Source organism: Mytilus californianus, unplaced genomic scaffold, assembly GCF_021869535.1.
Source record: "Mytilus californianus isolate M0D057914Y unplaced genomic scaffold, xbMytCali1.0.p SCAF_9, whole genome shotgun sequence".
Taxonomy (NCBI): Eukaryota; Metazoa; Mollusca; class Bivalvia; order Mytilida; family Mytilidae; genus Mytilus; species Mytilus californianus.
Genome location: NW_026262745.1, coordinates 5,793,372 through 5,818,906, shown reverse-complemented (window position 1 = coordinate 5,818,906; position 25,535 = coordinate 5,793,372). Strand labels below are relative to the sequence as shown.

General features: G+C 33.0%; 1 protein-coding gene across 1 annotated transcript in view; it reads right to left on the bottom strand.

The window, feature by feature from the left end:
• Positions 1-25,535, bottom strand: part of LOC127716121 (transmembrane protein KIAA1109-like) — an 84,503-nt gene that overhangs the window by 18,244 nt on the left and 40,724 nt on the right. The window contains exons 31-47 of the mRNA XM_052222203.1: positions 23,673-23,795; positions 21,074-21,271; positions 20,281-20,364; positions 19,785-19,881; positions 18,981-19,054; positions 16,599-16,739; positions 12,100-12,220; positions 11,130-11,276; positions 10,311-10,507; positions 9,259-9,401; positions 6,365-6,491; positions 5,468-5,556; positions 4,511-4,642; positions 3,451-3,627; positions 2,938-3,105; positions 1,755-1,929; positions 244-504 (exon numbers count right to left, since the gene is read on the bottom strand). Coding sequence (XP_052078163.1) covers positions 244-504; positions 1,755-1,929; positions 2,938-3,105; positions 3,451-3,627; positions 4,511-4,642; positions 5,468-5,556; positions 6,365-6,491; positions 9,259-9,401; positions 10,311-10,507; positions 11,130-11,276; positions 12,100-12,220; positions 16,599-16,739; positions 18,981-19,054; positions 19,785-19,881; positions 20,281-20,364; positions 21,074-21,271; positions 23,673-23,795 — 2,454 coding nt within the window. The remainder of the gene's footprint in view (positions 1-243; positions 505-1,754; positions 1,930-2,937; positions 3,106-3,450; positions 3,628-4,510; positions 4,643-5,467; positions 5,557-6,364; positions 6,492-9,258; positions 9,402-10,310; positions 10,508-11,129; positions 11,277-12,099; positions 12,221-16,598; positions 16,740-18,980; positions 19,055-19,784; positions 19,882-20,280; positions 20,365-21,073; positions 21,272-23,672; positions 23,796-25,535) is intronic.

Sequence of the window (25,535 nt, the reverse complement as noted above, 5' to 3'; positions counted from 1 at the left end):
ATGTTTTAGCTTGTAAACTGCATAAGAGGAAAAAAATGATGGCTATATAGGCAGACTGGATTTAATCAACATTTTGTAACAGAAATATTAAAAAAGGTTTGTTAAACATTTCTTAATTACAAGAACATTTCAAAATTTTATGATAGCAAGTTCTGTGGACAAATACAAATGCAGAAGATTTCCAATTGCAATCATATTTAACAATAATATTTTTGAAGTTGAAAAAATGCATTATAATTTTACCTCAGGTAATGACTGCAGTGACAACCAAGCATAAAGTTTGGCCTTTTTCACACCAGGTTTCTGTCTGCAACTAATGTTGGAATCAGTACATTCAGAACCAGTACTATTACTTGGACTAATAAACTGATTGGATTTAGGTCTCCTAATGACAACCACTTCTTCTTCTGTGTAAGCATCCTCCTGTGGTAGGAGGTCTCTCGCTGATTCAGGTGAAACAGATGATTCTATAGTACCATTAGTAGTTTTGGAATTGTAATGAACCTGTTAGTAGAAAATTGATGAATTAATATCATAACAATAATATTTGAATTCATTAATCCTTCAATACACTATACACAGTATGAAGTTGAAATATCCTTTTTTGTATTGCCACAGTGGTCCTATTGTAGTGTTCATCACTAGTGTGAGGGAGGGTGTGCTTTCCCTCCCCCCTAGGGTCAAACAAAACTTTAAAATTAATATTTTTTGCTTCTCTGCAAGTAAGCGGCGTACAAGACAAGACTGGTAGGCTCAAAATCCAACTAGGGTGCTTTGGAAGGGTGACATGTCTTCCTAAACGTTTTGACCATTTGCACTAACATGTTAAAATCCAGCTAACTGTGTGGGTCTAGTACAAAGCAGATTCCTTATTCATATCACATTAACATGATGTCCAGAAATTTTTATTTGTGTCCAATTTTTCCCTTTGTTTGCAGTAGGCATTTGACAACAAATTTTACTTTACTTTATCATTGTCTACTTCGATGCATTGTACAAGGCAGTTAAACACAAATTCTAAGGCCTAAACAGCAAACAAAACCTGATGGGAAAAAATAAGTAGATTTAAGGCATATTTGCATAAATTTGAGACCAACTATTCTCAAATTAGGACCAATGCTGGGTGACAGATTTGATATTCATAATCATCTAAACAAATGGTATCCTGAAATATGGCAATTTCAAATGTTCTGTCCAACTTTTAGGGCCTATTCATATATATGTCTATAACAGTAAACAGGCAATGGAATACTCTCTAAGGTTGTTCATTCTGAGGCACATGTTGCTGGAATCCAATGCTCTCTACATTTAACAGAATCCAAGAAACACTTCTTTACAAGGTGAAAAGGTAATAACAAATAAATTATCTACAACAAATCAAACTTTATTTGATTCTTGAAGAACAAACAATTACTGATATTATGGATGCCTCTTCATTGCTACACAAAGCCATTCACACTGTAAATAACAATAAACAACAGCACTTTAAACAGTCAGCAATGACTACTGTTGTCATGAAATAGAAGTTCCTTCATTATATAAGTTCCAAATGGAAGAACAATTCTGTTTAATTATTTCCTCTGGAACGGATGTTATGGTATTGTTTATAACAAAGTTTCAAGTGGAACTTCTGTTAGGTGGAACAAATATACATTTACACTGTTATTATACCACAAGAATAAAATTCATTTCATTTAAATTTTCTGCTTTTGAGGGGAAAAAAAATATAATCTTTATTTGTTAATGTAACTGACCTTGACATCAACACTAGGCATGAAGAAGACAGTGTTCTCCACTTGTGGCTGTTGTTGTTGTCCTGGTTTTTTTGTCTGACCAGTGAACTGGCCAAAGTCAGGTATATTTTGGTTTCTTCTGGCAGATTTAGGTGAACTCTGATTGATGGTTGGAGTCTTTTCTCGTTTCTGTTGCCTACAGAATACAAATCAATTTAAACAGTTATATCAGAACTTCAATTTTTAAGATAAACTAAAATTAACATTTGATATGTTCACATATCTATTGATTTTTTTGAAGTTTCTATAAAAGAACACTCTGAACAATGTAAAGTCTATCTGTCAGTTTCATCATCTTTATTTAAGGCAATCCATTGAAAATCATAATATACCAATTTAAAGTTTGTATGTAAAACCAATTGTTTTGCAAACAAGGCTTGACCAAAATGTTTTTTCTTTCTTTTTCTTTAACCTGCATCAAAGGCCTTTTTAAAATGCCATAACTTCGTTAATCGCAACATCATGCATCCCAGACTATATGTTGTTTTTTTATGTTTTTTTAATAGCCTGAAATTTTATGTACATGTAAAAAATCATAAAAGTAAAACTTAAACCAAAAGTTTGCATTTAAGAAAAGTTGGGCCCTTATCACAACCTGTCCTTTTCTATAATTTAGGCATTGCTCATCTCAGGATAAACCAAGCATGCTTGATCAATGGTTGATGTATTCCACAATTCAAATAAAGTTTTAACAATCAGCAATGGACCACTGAGAAAATATGAACAGTAAAATTAAATTTTAAATAAATGGAAAATGTGTCCATGGGACATAGAAGATGCTCCCGCTTGCATACGACGTGCAAAGGGATGCCAAATTCAAACTTGATTTGAGTTTTGTGGTAATAAGCATTGTGTATAAGTTTCATAACATTTGGTTGAGGTAAACTTAAGTTTGAGGACGGAAACGAAAAATTCAGCAATTTTCCATTTGTAAAGGGGCATAACTCTAGAACGGTAAAAGTGACACTACCCAAATCCAAACTTGATCTGTGTTTTGTGGTAATAAGCATTGGGTATAACTTTCATAACATTTCGTTGAGGCAATCTAAAGTTAGAGAACGGAAACCAATTTAGGGACGTACAGACGCAGCGGAGGGGGCAAAAAAAAAACCCAGTATATTTGTACAATATTTATTTTTCCAACCTTTTCAGTTCATCTTCCTTTGAGTCTTTTGGATGTAGAACACATTTACCACTATCAATAAAGACCTTTATATCCAGTTCAAAGTCAATATTAGGTTCCATCGTTGTTTTAGATCCTCCACTACCTATACTGGGATTGGTTACTGGAGGTATTATATCCTCCTCTTCACTGTGAATTAAAAAAATAACAAAATGTACCAACTTGATACACAGAATATTATTTTTTATTAAATACATTGTTGTCTGAAGTATCTGAAAACAGGAAGTATATTTCTGACAGATCTTAAAAGAGATGACATCTTACAACTCATCACTGTCAAGCTGCTGACCAAATATGAAATCATTCTGTTTAGTAGTACCGGAGAGAAGTGTGATGACAACATTTGTTGGATGAACAGAATTATGAACTACTAACAGACTGACAAACAGATGGACAAAGTGAATGCAAATAAATAAAAACTCCCAAAGTCAGTATTTTCAAATGATGAATATAATGGTAAAAAAAAAAACCTACTCTGTATCATCAGAGAAGACTTCTGATTTGATTCGCCCTTCTTCTTCTTCTGAGATATCCGAGGAGTCAGTGCTTGTAGTGGAATCCCTGCTGTACCAGGCTCTGGCTTCCGATGATGGACTACTAGAACTGAAGTCCTTCAGAATACTGGGGTCTTCTGTCAGTGATGTGGGAGTCCTGTGAATAATGTAAAACACATTAACATAAATCTTGTAGTAAGAGACCTCAAATATATAAAGGACTATGAAATATATGATTTTCCATGCAAAAGTTAAAATAACAAGAATGTGTCCATAGTACACGGATGCCCCACTTGCACTATCATTTTCTATGTTCAGTAGACCGTGAAATTGGGGTCAAACTCTAATTTGGCATTAAAATTAGAAAGATTATATCATAGGGAACATGCATACTAAGTTTCAGGTTGACTGGACCTCAACTTCAGCAAAAACTACCTTGACCAAAAACTTTAACCTGAAGCGGGACAGACGGACGGACAGACGGAAGCACAGACCGAAAAACATAATGCCCCTCTACTATCGTAGGTGGGGCATAAAAACAAAATTCAGTTTGCAGGCATACACAGTTGAGTACAGGTACTTAAAATATTACTATAATCTTTTCACACGTTAACATGTTTATTCAAAATCATGAACCTTGTCAGTACAGTCATTTCCGGTTATTTGCATAGCCTATTTGTCAGACAAAATTATGCAATTAAGCAGAATATGCTTATATCCGAAATGCCAAATTACGGAGTCAAATAACATCAATAGTAAAGATCAGTAAAGGAAATCCCTGAAGAAAGATGAAGTGCCGTGATCCACTTGCAATGTGTTGAATGATGATTTATTCTAATAAAAGTTATATGTCTGATGTCATATATGTTATTGTCTTTCAATTCTTTCAATAAAGTTAATAAATGTTTAAACATTTTGTATTTTTACACAATTTTCAGAGATAGGGATGTGCTGTTGCTTCTGTCACTGTTTTATGTGTTATGGAACATCATAATACTCAAAATGCTTCCAAAACTTCTTTGAATATAACTTATGATTACCCTGGAGGAGTATATGCTGTAGAAATAGTCTGTCCAAACTTGACTCTAGCTGGTAATGTTTTAGATATATCTAATGATCCTATCCTTTTAGACTGTTGGTTATAGGCAGCGAGTTTGTCCATATCTGCATGACTGAAACAAACACAAACATGTGGTGTACATACTGAGTAAAAAATATTTAATCCTAATTAAAAACTTTAAATAAAAAATGTCCAAAGTTGTAGAAATAAATTTTATTAATGTTGAGTAAAAGTTGCACAGTATGGTTTATTTTCTTTGTTACAATATTCTATTTATATTCTATCTGTGTTATGTTCAGAAGTATACTGTATTTCTGAAATATAAAATTAAAAAGAGTTGCTGCTAAACTTTTTTTACTCAAAATATATGTCATGATTGATATACAGCCATATTTTTTAAGCTGCTGTGACTAAAAAGTGAATACTATCAAATTGTTATTATTTTTCTGATGAAATTTTGTTAAATGAGATTATACTTCAGTTTTGCTTAAAACTTATACCTCTGCAGTCCTTTAGTTAATATACTGGTCTATTTAGAAATTGAATTAATCCACAGGAACTAAAAATTTCAAAAAAACTTTCAGTTCCGTCAGAAATATAACTGCCTATAGCAGGAATATGGACCAGTATATTTAAAGCATCTCTTTGTTTACTAGTAAGAAATTTAATCTTTGCTTGTAGTAATTCTCTCAGTAATGCTTGAAAATGAAATATATATTGAATTAAAAATTTATACTGCTTTTACCTTCTTTCAAACAACCAAACATTATGTTGTGATTTTTCCTAAAAGGTATTAAAAATAGGGTTGCATCAAATGTCATAACTCTTCCAAAATGATAATATAAATTAAAATACCAATGACAGTGTTACGATCACTTATTATAACATGAATATGATGTTATATTTAATTTCTGATCCACAAATAGATAGTTGTTACCTCCTTCTATGATGACCTCCACCATATGATTTAGATCTAGAGTGAAGAGGTTTGTTTCCTATACCCAACTGATCCTTTAGAGCAGAGGTCTGCAATAACAAACATAACATTTTTTACATACTGAGCTAAATGCAAGGTTTGTAAACAATTAAAGTAAAAATCATTAAATAAAGCTACATGTACATCATGCATAGCAGTCACCAAATAAGACAAAAGAAACATTTTGTCTCTTTTTCAATTTTTTTTGCTTGGCCTCCATACTGTTGTATTCTGTTATTTTCTAGACCAATGTTTAACGAATCTGGTAATGTTGATATTTTACATACCCTAGGCACCAAAACACCAAAGCATTTTTGAAAGTACATTTTAATTTTTATTCTTAAGTCATCTTGTCTCAAATGATTCTGTAAATATTTCTTAGTAAACCTCATCATTCATGTAATGTTAAATTTCATAAAACTGTAATTTGTTTTGTGTTTAGCAGTTTCATAACTCATACATTTTTGCATTTACTTTATTACATGAAAAGGGGACTCAGTGGACAAGTGATCTAAGTAGTCCAACTACTGTATCACTAGCCTATCAACACTGATGTTTGGAGTTCGAACCCCACACATGGAAAATGCATTCAACTCTAATCTTAATTGAATGAGATAGTCAGTTTTCATGCCAAAGGACTGTGGTTCTCTTCAGGAACTCAGGCCTCCTCGTCCAATAAAATCTGCTGCCAAAAAATAACCAATAGTGCTGAAAGTGTCGTTAAACACCAACCAATCAATAAAACAAAATAATACTAATATTTCATCCTGATCAGCTTTCTGTCTAAAGAAATCAATGCTGGTTGTCTGAAGTATCATATGCCCTCTAAATCCATTCTGTTAATATAATCAATCTTACCCTGCTTTCCCCTTGTTTCTTCAGTTTGAACAAAATCTCTCTTCTAAAATCTCTAAACACAATAGATTTTAATTCTTCAAGTTTTCTAGCTTCTAATTCAATAGTTGGTAGACTTGCTCCTAGTTGCCTGCAAACATATGATATGGTATTCACAAATATATATATATATATATATTATATATTAAAGAAATTTTCTTCATTTTACAACATGTTGTTACCCATATAATTCACTAGACTGCCCATTATAGTGTTTAGATCACTGAACAACTTATTTATCATTTAATTTCAGTCAAACCCTTCATTGTTGTTCCTTGTTTTATAGAAACATATGGTTTTCAACGTAATTTGTTACCATAATCATGGCTTCACTGAATTTTTTTCTTCCAACTATAAAGTAAAAACAAAAATAGTTTTTAATGCTAATTTTAATAAAAATAATTAATATCCTATAGGATCAATTTTATCATATTCAAAATATAACTAAATATTTTTGAAAAGTCTCTCACAGAGTTTGTTTTATGAAAAAAAACACCTATAACAATTTTAACATTTTCTTTTGACAGGAACCCCCCAAAAAACATGTTTAAAGGAGAAACTGTTTAATATGACAATTGAAAATACAAAGTTTATAATCAGATGTAATATTGTCAACTTCAAAGGTTATCCTCTTGTTGTATGTGTTCTTAGTTTGTTTTTAGTTTCTTTTTTTGCATGAATAGATCTACAAGATATCAAGAAATTATTACAAATTTCAAATTTTGGTTGACAGAAATCATTTTAGGTCCAAGAAAATAACATTTGTATCTTGAAATCTTATATTACTTTCTTGTTGATGCCACTGCTGATGAACTCACAGGGTATTAGTAACTTAGCTAAAATTTAATGTTCTATCTTAAATACAGGTATATGATTATTCCTTCAATTACTTTTAAGTTTTTCATAAGCTCTCTGAATTATTTTTTGAATGACTTTTTGTAGTGTTATGAGTTTTTAATTTAATAATGAAATCCCCCCCCCCCCCCCCCCCCCCCAAAAAAAAAAAGGAAAAAGAAAGAGGGAGAGTGAATATGTAAATTTTTTAAGGTTGATAGCTGGAAAACCACCAAACCATTGTATATTGATGTTGTGCCTGACAATCAGAAAATCACACATCTTAAAAGTTATTTATTAGACAAATTTAAGCATATATAGAATGTACTAAATAAAACATGATCTGTTAGTTGTGAGAAAACTACAAATAAACAATAAATCAAAGCAAATGAATGTTTTAGTATACACTCAACAGATGAGCATCTTTCTCTGATTGTTCTTCCTGATGTTCAAGCAAGACTTTATACCTTTATATATATAGAAATACATATATATGTGTGGTGTGTAGACAATTAGTTTAAGGATAAATTGATTTGAAAATTTACAGAAACTTTATTTCATAAGATATAATTCTAGATATATTTTTTATTTTTTCCAATTTTTTAGTTGAGTGGGTATTATCAGAGGGTACCATCTCAAGCCCAGCATTCAGCTCTCCTGTGTTGATATGAATTATCATTGGTATGGTCATCTTTATAAATTTTCTGTTTACAAAACTTTGAATTGTTCGAAATAATAGGGATTTTCTACCCAGGAATCAATTACCTTAGCTGTAAAAACCTTTCAGATTTTTGGGTATTCAATGCTCTGGAACATTGTACTTAATTTGGCCTATTAATTTTTTTGATTTGAGTAATGAGTCTTTTGTAGACAAAATGCATGTCTGGAGTACAAAATTATAAGCCTGGTATCTTTGATGAATTTATTTCATCAGCATCATAAAACCTGTTTGAATTGAGTGTGATACATGAACGATTGACCTCTAATATTTCTTTCCTATTCTAAATTTGACAGTCTTTCACACAGTTTTCCAGTAAAGCTAGCAAGTATAAGTGCACAATGCTGAAAAACAGTAAAATCCACATCTATAATTGTACTGTGCACTTATGTACAAAATAAAACTACCGTTACCTTATGTTCCTAAACAAAATTTATTTGTATGAGCAATATTTGAGTTTATAAATGGAAATAAAACTCTTTACATCCATCCAACACACGATCTTTTATTTTAAATATCAACAACATTTGATAAAACATTCGTTGCATGTTAAAAACTTGATTATCAAGAACTACACAAATAATTACCGATTGAAGGAACTGTTGAGACTAAAATGACAAAATTATGCATTAACTTTAAAAAATATGGTATCTGGAACTTCTGTGGTGTTCCATAAAGGCAGACAAATAGCATGATAAGGTGTATTGTATACAACTTACAGACACATGGAATGAATTCTTTTATTTGTAGAATGTCATCGTAATGACATGGTAATCCCCACAAAAGTATACTTATCAAAAAAGAAAATTGATACTTTACATCTTGAAAGAATAGGTAAAATCTACATTGGAATCACTATAAAACTTCTTTCAGAAGGATTGTAAATAAAAATGACAGACAGACAACTCAATCAACATGATCCTGGATGCTTATACATATGAGAGAAATTATGAAAGTTTTGGACTCTTAACAACCAAGAGAAAAAGAAATATCTTTATCAGTTACAATGCTGACAAGACACACACATATTGTTTATTCTACCAGATGTTTACATGCCTGCGGTTGATGCTTCTTTTCCTGTGACACATTTTTTATTGAAATTACATTGTATACCAATTTTATTATATTTATTCACCACTCAAAGCTTGCCAATGCTGATCATTGTATAGTGACTTCTGGATGTCTATTTAAGGATTTCCAAATTTTGCTGGGTTGCTGTCTCACAGACAAAATCCAATCATTTATATTCCATATCTTATTCATGTACAGTTTATATGACAAAAGCTTTCATATATCACATCTTTACCTAAGGTCTTGTACAATCCTGGCCTGTTCATTCATCTCTTTTTCAATCAGTCTGAACCTTTGTTTTGGATCCATTGTGGTGTCATAAACAAAACTTGGCAATGAATCTAACATCAGGCTGGGTCTTCTAGGGGAAGGCTCGGTCTATAAAGAAGTATATATATAATGTTATATTGTGATCTCATTAGACACCTATGTCTTGTAAGTCTGTTCATAGTTTTAGACAAAAAAAATTCATAGATTTATTTTGGCCAAACTGTGAATTTTGATAAAGAACATTTATAAATGTACTCTTCCATTGCTTTGGGTTTGTCAAGTCTGTGTAGGGATCTTGTGTTACAAAGAAATACACACTATTCTTTCTTTTCAACTATAACCAGCACTCTTATGCATGCATTTTTTACTAGATGTAAAAGTACTAAACATTATAGTATTGGCTGCAGTTTAACTTTCACAGTGAAATATTACGAGCAGAAATACATTATTACACAAATTTAACACAATAGACATACCATATGAAATATGTTAACATGTAAAACTAGACATCATTGAGATGGGAGCCATCTCTGTGGGCCCCGCTGACCTTGAACTTTGACCTAGGAAGTTGTACAAACATTATGACACACCCTCTGGTGTCGGTTAATATACATGTCAAGTATAAAGTATGAAATTATAACGGTTCTCTAGATATAGAGTGGACACAATTTTTTACAGACAGACGGATGAACGGATGGACAGACTGATCACTATAGGGCGACCCGCCATTAGGCGGGGTCCTAATAAAATAAATATTACTCATAAGGTACCTTACAGAAATCCCTCTATCTTAAACCATGAAAATTTAATGATAATATAATAAAGAATATTAAAAGTATATTAAAAGTATATACATTTGATAAAGACACGTAAAGATGATAATAATTACCTTTGCTGGAAATTATAGCTAGTTTTATATCAGATATTCATAATTAAACTATATTATGTGTATTAAGCTTCGACACAAAAATTAACAACAAGAATTGGATTTAGACAAATTTTGTGTAAAACAGCTACCTCATATTCATTAGGGGAGAAAATATCCTGCCCTCCCTCTTCATCTTCTCCCATTTCATCATCTGGTTCTCCTGCTAGAGCAGTTAGAGTACCTCCAAGGGAAGATAACCTCTTCCCAATGTTTGTATCAAGATGAACGTCTATTCCTTTCATTTCCCACTGGACATTTAGTATCCATTTGGCATTTCCATTTGGGTCTATCAAAATAATAATATAATCTTTCATAAATCTGCAGTGAACCTGAAAATCTTTAGATGCTGTTATATATGACACTGATTGATTATTTTAGTCATAGAAATTTAATCTAAAAGTAATGTTTTAGAAATTGTACATATCATATATCTCCATGTCACAAAATATTATAGAATTATCTGTAAATAATTTATTCTTTAATTCATGTTATAAATAAAAGTTTTAATATGGCCTATACAAAATCATTTTAATTTTATCTTAATGCATCATAACTGTGATTTCATGACAATCATCCTACAACTGGTGAAAACACCAAATTAGCAGTCAATAGTGTCCACAAAATACCCTTAGATTAGATACTGTTCAAATATATTCATAAACTGGCACATTTTTTTGTCAAATGAAAATCCTTTTGTTCAGAATTTACTCTGATGTTTAATCTATGTTAGCAATGAACCAGTATATTCATCACATTAATAAAAACTAGCATTTTTTCATTTTAATTGTTTTAAATCGTATGACTGTCTTGAATTTTGATTGGTCATCAGGGATGATGGTTCAAATAATAAATGCATATAACATTTACTGAATTTACAGTGAATTCACAGTGGTTTATATTGTTCTTACCTGAAGCCTGTTTGTTAATTGTCCTAGAACAAACTTCATATGTCCCCTCTGGTACAACACAGGCATTCATTATAGGATCTTCTTTAGAGTCTGGTTTCCAATCGTCCCAAGATGTTTCAAAATCATTGGCAAATCGTAAACAAAAGTCTGGAAAAAAAATACATTAAATGTATTTAAAGTAAATATTCTGTTTTTATTTCCCCCTAAAACATATGCAACTAGATATCATTGAGATGGGAGCCATCTCTGTGGGTCCCGCTGTGAATAATGTGTGGTAAAAAATCTGTATCTTTATCATTGGACATGGGGTTGTCAACTGAAACCGAAGTTTATGACCTTGACCTTTGACCTAGGAAGTTGTACATAAATTATGACACACCCTCTGGTGTTGGTTAATATATGTGAAGTATAAACTTTGAAATCATAACGGTTCTCAAGATATAGAGCGGACACAATCTTTACCATAGGACATGGGGTTGTCAACTAAAACCAAAGTTTTTGACCTTGACCTTTGACCTAGGAAGTTGTACATACATTATGACACACCCTCTGGTGTTGGTTAATATACATGTCAAGTATAAACTTTGAAATCATAACGGTGCTCTAGATATAGAGCAGACACAATTTGTTACAGACGGATGGACGGACAGACTGATCAATATAGGGCATCCGCCATTCGGCGGGGCCCTAATAAAATAATAAAAACATTTTTGGAGGGATTTTTATTTGAATGGGAAGCTGAGAAAAGCAAAATAGTTCTGTAAATCTAATGCTTTTTATGAAATGTTTGCAGTTTTTAAGGAGGGGGGTCACATGAAGGCATGTCCAATGATCTGCCTTTGTTTTCCTTTTAAATGCTTTAGTTTGAGTTGCTGAAAACAGAAAACTTAACATCATAAAGAAATTTCAAATCTGAAATGTGACCACTGAATTATAAAAATGAACACTGTACAAATGAAAGAAGACAAACCCTGGAATTTGCCCTTGCTGACTAGTGATCCAGAAGAACAAGCAGAGATCTGTGTACTCTTCAAGGTCATCACCAAGGCTACACCAGGTTCACTGTCTATAAATCTGCTGGTATGTGTATTCTGTAAAAATAAATCATTAGAAAATGAAAAAAAAATTGTTGTTACTGTTAATCTAATATGCCACTATAATACAGCAAACATTGATACCTCTAACTAAAATTAGAAAATAAAGTCAATGAACAGTAAACAATTTTCACAAAGAATAAAGTGCATCAGCTGAATGCAGTGTTCCATTCTAAAGTCTCTTTTCAAATTCAGAGGAATTGATGACAGGACTGGGTTATAAAGTGAAGTGCAAGAAAATCTGTTTAATACAGGAGCAACCAGACCCAGAGGTATATCTGTTATAGTGAATTTGTATAATTAGGTATTATGTAGATCTTTTTTTTTTGCATAATTACTTAAATCATTAGTGATTATATACATTGCCTGAAAATCACAAGTGATTTTACATAATTATCAAATTTTAAGAATTATCTTACAAATTCCTTGAAATGATTTCAGACATAATCAATAATACAAAGATCCTTTTGTTTGATAAAAATAAATCAAATATAGATAGAGAATATCATATGGCTTTTTCAATATCACACCCGTATCAACCTGAGACACCAATATAATCCCAAGAGCTCTGCTCGAGGGATTATATTGGTTGAGGGTTGATACGGTGTGTGATATTGAAAAAGCCATATCATATACACTTTATTATATACATATACCTCGAGCTCACGTCGATGTTTTTATGTGACATGACGTCATACAGGTAAGGAGGTTTGAAATGACGTCATACAGATTATAGGTTTGACATGACGTCATACAGATTAGGGGTTTGATAAAGCCTTTGCAACAGTGACTGCAATCGATGACGTGACGTCATACAGATTAAAGGTGTGATGAAGCCTTTGCAACCGTGCTGATATCGATATCATCACGGGTGGCTGATACAGCACGCTTGCCAATGATTGTATTACACATACAATTTATCTGTATTAACTACTAAGTATATAATAGACAGATAAATACTCTGTATTTCTTACCCCTTTATGGTTTAAGTGGGCAGTTTTCATTCCCTGTCTATTTATCAAATCTTAAGTGAACATTTTTTTTCAGCATTATTTTATTAAACTGTGTTGAACCACATTAAATCATAAACAAATAAAATGCTCCACAGGGCGCAGATTGATACGACCGCAGAGGTCGAACCCTGAACAGTTGGGGCAAGTATGGACACAACATTCAAGCTTGATACAGCTCTGAATTTGGATTGTGATTAAATATTTGACACAGCATAGGTTTCTGACACAGAATGAATGTGGTCTAAGAACTTAAAAATTTTAAATTGGACATTCACCTATTATGGTCCTATATCCAAAATCTAAATGCATGGTTAGATTCAGCATATCAAAGAACCCCCAGAATTCAATTTTTGATGAAATCAAACAAAGTTTAATTTTGGACCCTTTTGACCTCAATGTGGACAAAGTTGATAATGGGGCCCAAAAATCAAAAATCTAAATACATGGTTAGATTCAGCATATCAAAGAACCCCATATATTCAATTTTTGTTGAAATCAAACAAAGTTTAATTTTGGACCCCGATTTGGACCAACTTGAAAACTGGGCCCATAATCAAAAATCTAAATACATGTTTAGATTCAGCATATCAAAGAACCCTAAGAATTCAATTTTTGTTAAAATCAAACTAAGTTTAATTTTGGACCCTTTGGACCTTAATGTAGACCAATTTGAAAACGGAACCACAAATTAAGAATCTAAATACACGGTTAGATTCGGCATATCAAAGAACCCCAATAATTCAATTTTTGATGAAATCAAACAAAGTTTAATTTTGGACCCTTTGGACCTAAATGTGGACCAATTTAAAAACGGGGCCCAAAATCCAAAAACTTAATACACGGTTAGAATCAGCATATTAAAGAACCCCAAGAATTCAAGAATAAAACCCCATTGAAATTGGTCAAGAAATAAGCAATTTATACGAAGTATCTTCTTTTGCACAATACTGTGCAATTGAATATTTCTTGCTATTGCGCAATACTGTACAATTGACAATTTCTTGCTATTGCCTAATATTGTGCTATTGGATATTTCTTGCTATTGCACAATACTGTGCAATTGAAGATTTCTTGCTATTGCGCAATACTGTGCAATTGAAGATTTCTTGCTATTGCGCAATACTGTGCAATTGAAGATTTCTTGCTATTGTGCAATACTGTGCAATTGAAAATTTCTTGCTATTGCACAATACTTATTATATAATAATTTACACATCCTGTTTGGTGTGTATCTCCTACCATATCATTATTATTTACTTTTAAATATAAAACAGAAATAACCAACTTAAAATGGAAAATTTTAAAAGAAAAAAAAAAGGAAAAAAAGAAAAAAAAGGAAAAAAAAAAATCCCCCCCCCCCCCCAAATTTTTTGAACCCCCTTAGGATTCATCACCCCAAACTCAATCCCAGCCTTCCCATTGTGGTACGGTACCTTGCAGTACAATTTCAGAGAGATCCATACACTTGAACACAAGTTATTGTCTGGAAACTAGAAAAATGCTTATTTTTGGCCCCTTTTTGGCCCCTTATTCCTAAACGTTTTGGGCAATTACCCCCAAACTCAATTCCAGCTTTCCCTTTGTGATATGGAACCTTGTAGTACAATTTCAGAAAGATCCATACACTTACACACAAGTTATTATCATGAAACTAGAAAAATGCTTGTTTTTTGCCCCTTTTTTTGCCCCTAATTCCTAATATTTTGAGGCAATTACCCCCAAAATCAATCCCAGCATTCCCTGTGTGATATGGAACCTTGTGGTATAATTTATGGGAGATCCATACACTTGAACACAAGTTATTGTCTGGAAACTAAAAAAATGCTTATTTGTGGCCCCTTATTCCTAAACGTTTAGGGAAATTACCCCCAAACTCAATTCTAGCTTTCCCTTTGTGATATGGAACCTTGTAGTACAATTTCAGAAAGATCCATACACTTACACACAAGTTATTGTCATGAAACTAGAAAAATGCTTGTTTTTTGCCCCTTTTTTGCCCCTAATTCCTAATATTTTGAGGCAATTACCCCCAAAATCAATCCCAGCATTCCCTGTGTGATATGGAACCTTGTGGTACAATGTCAGAGAGATCTATACACTAACACACAAGTTATGTCTAGAAGTTACAAAAAAATGCTTATTTTTGGCCCCTAATTCCTTAACTGGTGGTACCATAACCTCCAAAATCAATCCCCACCTTCCTTTTGTGGTATTGAACCTTATGGTAAAATTTCATAGAGATCCATTCACTTAAACTAAAGTTAGAGTGCGAAAACCAATGTGTCTTCGGACGACGACGACGACGACGCCAACGTCATACCAATATACGACCGCAAAAATTTTTAAAAAAAGTATGTAAAATTGAAATTAATAATATCAACATTCTCAATGATACTGATAACTAAACATGAATGCCATGAATTGCATTGTTCACCAAAAACAATGTCAAATGCAGGTTCATCATGTTGTAAAATATAAATACACAGATCATGTAATTTGCTGTAAAACAAAGGCGATGAAAGTTATTGATCATCTGTTTTATGTTTTCAATATTCCAACGAACAAGGAATTTAAACTTAGCAAAGAAATGCAACTAAACACACAGAAAAACAAACAGAATGCATGCTTGACAGATTGAACATAATTTTGGAGAAGGCAAACATTGGCTGTAATGTTTTGATACCGATTCTGCATGTTGATAGTGGAAAAGGAGACCAAAAAAATATAATGGCCGTGAAATATAAAATTTTGCTGAGAACCTTGACAAGGAATCCATTTGAGGTGTCTGACTCACATTTTTAGCACATTCAGATGTTTCTATTGAACCCTTTATTTCTCTTCATCATGCAGTAATGTTAAAGTCATTTCGAACTTTTTTTAAATAATAAAGCAAAATCTCAAAATGTAAATTGTTCCAACATATTCATCATTGTTCTTTTGCATCTGTTTAACTACTGCTAGATTATCTGATTATGTACTTAGTGTAAAGAAATAGGAGTTTGCTTATTTCATAAGGTGTATAATAAACAGTTGATGAGCTAAAGTAAATAAAGAAACAAAAAGGAATCAGCTGTTTCTATAAACATCTGTTTGTTACCTGTTCCATGATTTGATAAGCTGACAATGACCATTGAAAATCCTAAAATAGGAAGTAAACAAAGATTATATGTAACTTGTCCGTGCCCTATGTGCCATCAGGCATAGCAAGGACTAAGTAAGTAATTAAAGGTTACATGTGGTTATATGTTAAGCTTAAATTGCTAAATTTTTTTAAAATATTAAAAAGGATTAGGTTTCATGTAAATAATAGTGTTAGTAAACGGTATGATTATATCTGATCTGTCCAAGAACCAGTACATTACCTGACTTTGTACACTCTCTACAGGTACACATATTCCCATATCGTCTACCGTCACCTGTAGATATAGTGTACTGAAGGTAGACGGGGCTGTGGTGTTAAACTGTGGAATCCTACCCATCACTTGTCTTGTAGCAGTCTGAACCTGTGTGTAAAATGAAAGTTTTACAATACATTAAATATGAATCACATGACTTCACATAGATGGAAGAATTTCACACACTTCCTGACTTCATTCTTTAATTATTTTCTATTTGTTTTGCAAGTTATTTGAAATAATTAGATATTCATCGAGACTGTGTTAGACAAAAAATCTTAAGACTAAAATTGATCGTAAGTATGCTGAATTGTTCACAACTTACGATTAATCTTAGTCGTAAGATTATCTGTGAAATAAAATGCTCCGCTGGGCGCAGCTTGATACGTCCGCAGAGGTCGAACCCTGATCAGTTGGGGCAAGTATGGACACAACATTCAAGCTTGATACAGCACTGAATTTGGATTGTGATTAAATATTTGACACAGCATAGGTTTCTGACACAGAATGAATGTGGTCTAAGAACTTAAAAATTTTTAATTTACCTATTCAAACCATATCATTATTATTTGCTTTTATATATAAATCAGAAATAAACAATTTAAAACGGAAAATTTTGAAGAAAAAAAAGGAAAAAAAAATCCTTCCCCCCAAATTTTTTGAACCCCCTTATGATTCATCACCCCCAAACTCAATCCCAGCCTTCCTTTTGTGGTATGGTACCTTTCAGTACAATTTCAGAGAGATCCATACACTTGAACACAAGTTATTGTCTGGAAACTAGAAAAATGCTTATTTTTGGCCCCTTATTCCTAAACATTTTGGGCAATTACACCCAAACTAAATTCCAGCTTTCCCTTTGTGATATGGAACCTTGTAGTACAATTTCATAAAGATCCATACACTTACACACAAGTTATTGTCATGAAACTAGAAAAATGCTTGTTTTTTGCCCCTTTTTTGGCCCCTAATTCCTAAAATTTGGAGGCAATTACCACCAAAATCAATCCCAGCATTCCCTTTGTGATATGGAACCTTGTGGTACAATGTCAGAGAGATCTATACACTAACACACAAGTTATGTCTAGAAGTTACAAAAAAATGCTTATTTTTGGCCCCTAATTCCTTAACTGGTGGTACCATAACCTCCAAAATCAATCCCCACCTTCCTTTTGTGGTATTGAACCTTATGGTAAAATTTCATAGAGATCCATTCACTTAAACTAAAGTTAGAGTGCGAAAACCAATGTGTCTTCGGACGACGACGACGACGACGCTAAGGTCATACCAATATACGACCACAAAATTTTTTTGCGGTCATATAAAAACAAGGGCCAGATATGTCTTATTATGAATAAAGGAATAGTGTTATCAAATGTTGAACTTGTTTGCTTTAATGTCTTATGTCTCTAAAAAGTGTTTAATTCTTTCTTTCTATTAAATAAAGTATAATTCTATAATTGAACTCATGAAAATAAAAAAAGTATTATAAGAACTAAAATGTTTTATTAAATCTTTTTTTTAATATATCTTTCTAATAAAGCTGAACATTTTACATCACATCATTTATGAATCTTTGTAAGTAATGACTCAACAGACTATGTAGAACTTAGTTTTATAGACATTTACTCTGAAAAATCTCCTAAGTTCTTTATCTACAAACCATATATAAACCTCAAAAGGCTGCTTCAATTCAGTTGTTAGGTTGTTGAAAAAAATGATTCCATATTTTCTTAAAATGAATCTAACATAATGAAAATTATCAACCTATCACTGATGTAATGAAGCATGCATCAGGAGTTAATCTTTACTTACTTCAGTATTCAATGCCATTCTTTGTTCTGTCCAGTATTAACCTATCACTGATGTAATGAAGCATGCATCAGGAGTTAATCTTTACTTACTTCAGTATTCAATGCCATTCTTTGTTCTGTCCAGTATTAACCTATCACTGATGTAATGAAGCATGCATCAGGAGTTAATCTTTACTTACTTCAGTATTCAATGCCATTCTTTGTTCTGTCCAGTATTAACCTATCACTGATGTAATGAAGCATGCATCAGGAGTTAATCTTTACTTACTTCAGTATTCAATGCCATTCTTTGTTCTGTCCAGTATTAACCTATCACTGATGTAATGAAGCATGCATCAGGAGTTAATCTTTACTTACTTCAGTATTCAATGCCATTCTTTGTACTGTCCAGTATTAACCTATCACTGATGTAATGAAGCATGCATCAGGAGTTAATCTTTACTTACTTCAGTATTCAATGCCATTCTTTATTCTGTCCAGTATTAACCTATCACTGATGTAATGAAGCATGCATCAGGAGTTAATCTTTACTTACTTCAGTATTCAATGCCATTCTTTGTTCTGTCCAGTACTCATAGGCATTTTTGTAGTTTAACCACACGAGTACAGCTGGAATAAAATACATTATTAATGACATACAATAATAATATAAAGTTAATCACTAATACTGAAGAACTCTATGAAGTGTTTAGAACAAATGGATTCATCAATAACAGTACATTTTTTCAACATACAAAAGTTTATGAGATAATGAGGTATGACTACTTTTTCTGAAACCCAAATTTGAATGATAGTGTTTGTTATACTATATCTTATCATTCCATTCCCTCTATCAAAGGTCGATTCGTCAACATACCTTTACAAATTATTGCTTGCATTTATTATTGCACTTTTTGAAGAAAGGACAAAAATGTAAGATTAATTATTGTGATTGCAGGAAAACCTGCATACAGATATACTGTGGATTCGTTTATTTCATGGGTACCTACTTTCATAGAATGAGGAAAAATTGTATTTTTTCGTGGATATTTTATTTCGTGGTTTTGCTAGATTTTACATAAATCACTATAGAAATTAGTAATTCGTTGAACATTTAAATTCTTGGTTCCCCTGTACTAACGAAATCTATGAAAATTGGTATCCAACGAATAATAATGAATCAGATATCAGATATCAGAGCATGAGTCATTGCAAAACTCACCCAGTTGCATTATTCACATAAATAAATACCTCACAATAATTTCTGAATTTACAGAATGCAAATGATGGTCTAATGATCTTCACATAAAACAAATATTTGTTTAAAAAATTCATTAAAAAAACCAAACTGTGTTGTTACCTTTGTCAAAGGCTAAAGGTTGAATAAGGATAATAGGTCTGGTAAGGGTGATCAGTAGAGCCTCCTGGTCAGCTGATACTCCTGGTATCATCTCATCCTGCAAATATACAAACACAAATCATTTCTCTCATTAATAAACAACAACACGCACAATATTTTTCTAGAATTTAATCTGGACAATATACAAAATAAAAATATTTCTCTGGATAATATATAGCATTCAAATAATTTTTATCTGGATAATATAACATGTAAAATGCAAATAACATCTCTGAATGGTATACAACATATATTTCTTTGGATGATATAAAACATTTTTTAAATTCAAACAGTGACACACAAAGTAACGAAGTCACACTCTAGAAAACCACATATTTTCTAACTCTTGTCGTATTTTGTCAAGTACTATTATATAGCACACAAATAAATGTTATATGCTGAATTAATGCATATTTCTTGTGGAAATGATGCGATTTCTTATATATAGAATATTTACCTGAAGAGCATTTCTAATTGCTATTTTTGTCTTGAAAAATGCCATGGTTTGGAATTCCGGTTCAGCTTCTTCGAATAAAGCATTCTGAAATAAGTCAGAATTATATTATAATCAATATTACCTAACATAAACATTTCTAATTCAAAATAAATTGGTGACACAGAGATGGCAATAAAATTCAGAAAAAGACAATCTGATGGACAGCAAGATTGCTAATCAATTCAAAATTGCTGGACAATGACATAAAGGATAGCACTTGAAAATGATCATCAAACTGAGATGTACTTTAATATAGTAATGCAACCTTATAGAAAATATCATTGATCTAACACAAGTAGTTCCTATCAAACTGACTTAAGCAAAAAACTTAACAATTATTGATGCTGCCACTGGAAAAGCAACATCTATGTCTCGCCTTCTGCAACTTTCGTCTCAGGCGAGACAATTATTACTTTACTGGTACTGTAGACTTTCAAAAAAACTCACTGAACCATATTAAAGAGGTAGAAATATACTGTTCATCAACCAATATTTATTTTAATGACCTATAACAAATAAACAATAAAAGAATTGATAAAAAATGGTAAACACAAATTGATCAACAGATGGGCAGAGAAGTAAAAATTTCATACCCAGCCCAGTGAATTGCTATATAGCCCAATAATAAATAATATCTCTCATGTACTACAAATGCAAATGAACTTCAATTTAGAGGATACAATTTTCTTTGAATTAACCTTCAGTAACTATCCAAGGGCAACATTTAGATCCACCTTAACCTTGCTTAATTTACCTTCAGCAACTGTCCAAGGGCTACATTAAGATCAACCTGAGCCTTGATAAACATTTTCTGGTTATTAGATGTGGTAGGGATACTAGGGCTGTCTTCACTTTTTGCCATCTGTACTCGGTTAGAGATCTCTAGATCAACAGAGCCCGTCTCCAGTCTCACTGCACTAGATGTAGGTGTGGTAGCTGTTATCTGTATACCCTGTCAATGAAAAAGATGGGAGATTTACTGAACTGATGTGGATTATGGTGATCATTTGTACAGATATTATATGTTCAAAGGTTGGATTTGTCATACTTATGTGTAGAGATAAAGGAAACTATAACTGTATGAAACATTTTGGAATGAACCCAAGAATTGGAAAATAGTTTCTCCAATTTGTAATAAAGATGAGCATATTTCACTAGATAACAAGAGGTAATGATCAGTAAACTTCGGAACCAAAACCAATAGCTGCCAACGCTTTAAGTTTTTTGATAAAAAATTACAGAATGAAAATTGTTTGTTAATTATACGTTATGGACTCTTAATAAATGTAAAATATGTGCACAGAGGATATATGTAGGACTCTGAACCGCAATGATCACTCTGAAGTGCAACGATGGCATTGTGACACTATCTTGTTGATAGCTATGCTAAAGTGCGTTGGTGGTAAGGCTGAAGTGTGATGCACAACATAAACTATATTTTCAATGTTTTCCATGTTCACATGTTTTTTACCCGTTTAATTTAAAACAGTCACTGTAAATATTCATTACATTTCCAGCCAAAACTGTATCTTTATAGCTCACATTCTAAATAGGCTTGGACAAAAATAAGCCAGCGTTCATACGATCATTCAGAAAGTGACCACTATAGATTTATTTTCCATTAAAACCGGTACTGAGGTAAAGACTGAAAATCATGGAAGTATACTTGAAATCGTAAACTACTTGATTAGTCAGAATGAAAGAAATTAAGCAACAAATCTATTCAACTGCTGTGAATGAGCAAGGAATAAGATAGATCACCATAGATGGTTTGTATGGAATGTTTGTATTTATATACTAAATAATAACAATCAAACTCTCATTATATTTATACATCTGTAGATTTTAAACTAGCCATTACGCGGCATACAGACCATAGCACATCAGCAAAAGGACTATGTCTCTTCAGTGTAGACCATCAACCTTCAGCGTCCCCATCGCACACAGACCATCAACCTTCAACGTCCCCATTGCACACAGACCATCAACCTTCAGCGTCCCCATCGCACACAGACCATCAACCTTCAGAGTCCCCATCACACACAGACCATCAACCTTCAACGTCCCCATCGCACACAGACCATCAACCTTCAGCGTACCCATCGCACACAGACCATCAACCTTCAACGTCCCCATTGCACACAGACCATCAACCTTCAGCGTCCCCATCGCACACAGACCATCAACCTTCAGCTTCCCCATCGCACACAGACCATCAACCTTCAGCGTCCCCATCGCAAAGAGACCATCAACCTTAAGCGTCCCCATCGCACACAGACCATCAACCTGCAGCCTATCGCACACAGACCATCAACCTTCAGCCCATCGCACACAGACCATCAACCTTCAGCGTCCCTATCGCACACAGACCATCAACCTTCAGCGTCCCCATCACACACAGACCATCAACCTTCAACGTCCCCATCGCACACAGACCATCAACCTTCAGCTTCCCCATCGCACACAGACCATCAACCTTCAGCGTCCCCATCGCAAAGAGACCATCAACCTTAAGCGTCCCCATCGCACACAGACCATCAACCTGCAGCCTATCGCACACAGACCATCAACCTTCAGCCCATCGCACACAGACCATCAACCTTCAGCGTCCCTATCGCACACAGACCATCAACCTTCAGCGTCCCCATCACACACAGACCATCAACCTTCAATGTCCCCATCGCACACAGACCATCAACCTTCAGCCCATCGCACACAGACCATCAACCTTTAGCGTCCCTATCACACACAGACCATCAACCTTCAGCCCATCGCACACAGACCATCAACCTTCAGCGTCCCCATCGCACACAGACCATCAACCGTCAGCGTCCCCATCACACACAGACCATCAACCTTCAGCGTCCCCATCGCACACAGACTATCAACCTTCAGCGTCCCCATCACACCTCCGAGTCCTACATATATGTATGCATTGGTTGAATTTCCTTAACATTATAATTACCAGAAAGTTGTTTCATATGACTTTAATACATCCACATACAGTAAACTTTATAATCTATAAAATTAGGTTCACGTCTATAATTACTGTAAATTCAGAAATTATTGCGATGTTTTTATTATTGCGAAAAATGCGACAGGGTTATAATCGCAATAATTTAAACTCGCATTTTGAAATTTTTATATGAATTGAACAGGATTTTTCTCAATATCGCAAAAATTAAAATCGCATTTTATTCTAAAATGACAAAGTCGCAATAATAAATGCACGCAATAATTTCTGAATTTACAGTATACTAAACATACCTTAAATTTGAAGAGTAAGGAATATAAGACTGGTTGTGATGTCGTATCAGGTTCTATTTCATCCACCGATAATGGTACAGGCTTACCTTAAATCTGAACAGTAGGGAATATAAGACTGGTTGTGATGTAGGATCAGGTTCTATTTCATCCACCCATAATGGTACAGGCTGGTCAGTTCCTGATACTTTCTGTACCAACTCATTAACTTCCTGAAACATACAAAAAAATCTGCTCAAAACGTCTTTTTATAAATCGATTTACTGGAAGCTCCTTATCTATATAAATACCCCCCCCCCCCCTCCCAACTGTATAAAAATCAAAGAATCATCTGGCTGGCTCACTTGCATCTTCAACAAGGGTTACTTTTTAGTAAAAATCATCATTAAAGGGAAATAACTATATTATTATTACTATTAAGAGTTAACTGACAATTTCTGTCATGTTGGCATATTTGTAGATCTTATCCAGCTGATAAGTTTTCCTTTTTAAAGTTTCTATTTATCTCTGATAGTTTTCAAGATAATAGGCAAAACATGTTAAAAATTATCATTAAAGGGCAATAACTCCAATAATGAGTTGACTGAAGATTTTGGCCATTATGGCTTATTTGTGGATCTTATCTTGCTGATCACTAGTGCTATTTAAAGTTTATATCCATCTTTTACAGTTTTTAAGATAATAGGCAATAAACAGCTGCGCCATGAGCGCATGATATGCCTGTCGTCTTGTGTGTGAATTTTATGCAATAATCATAGATAGTTTCTGACATACGGCGCAACATGTGAAAACCCCCCTTTTTTTTACAAAAAACTCAATATCTCTAAAATAAAATTTTGAATCAAAACCAAAAGTATACAGACGTTTAGATTAATATAACTAAGAAGTGTGTAAAATTTTAAGCAATAATTATAAATCGTTTTTGAGATACGGCGCGACATGTGAAAACCCCCCTTTTTTTTACAAAAAACTCAATATCTCTAAAATAAAATTTTGAATCAAATCTAAAAAGTATACAGATCTTAAGATTAATATAACTAAGAAGTGTGTAAAATTTTAAGCAATAATCATAAATCGTTTTTGAGATACAGCGCGACATGTGAAAAACCCCTCCCCCTTTTTTTACAAATACTCAATAACTCAAAAATAAAATTTTGAAACATTACCAAAAAGTATACAGATCTTGAGATTAATATAACTAAGAAGTATGTAAAGTTTAAGCAATAATCATAAATTGTTTGTGAGATACGGCGCGACATGTGAAAAAAAACACACACCTGTTTTAGTTACTAAGTCCCGTAACTCAAAAAGTTTTAATCTTATTTTCACCAAAAAGTATACAGATCGTTTGACCATCATAAGAAACAACTATGAAAAGTTTCATGAAATTTGGATAAGTCGTTCTCAAGTTACGGTGCGACATGTTTACGCCGGATGGACAGACGGACAGACGACATTTGGATACCATAATACGTCCCGTCAAAATTTTGACGGGCATATAAAAATGGAAAAAATTGTCATTAAAGAGCAATAACTTCAATAGGTAGTCGACTTACAATTTCATCCATGTTGACTTATTTGTAGACCTTGTCTTGCTGATCATTTTTTCAAAATAAAAGTTTCTCTATATCTATTATAGTTTTCAAAATAATAGGCAAAATGAAAAAAAATGGTAAAATTTTACATTAAGGGCAATAACTCATGTAAGAAGTCATCTGACAGTTTTGAAGTAAATGGACAGCAGGTATATCTCAACATTCTGAACATTTCTATCCCTGTCAAATTTTCTCTATTCTTAGTGGTTTTCAAGATAATAGACAAAACTTTCATTTTACCCCCTATGTTCTATTTGTAGCCATGTAGGCCATTATGGTTGGCAGGCGGGGTCATCGGACACATTTTTAAAACTAGACACCCCAATAATGATTGTGGCCAAGTTTGTTTATCTTTGG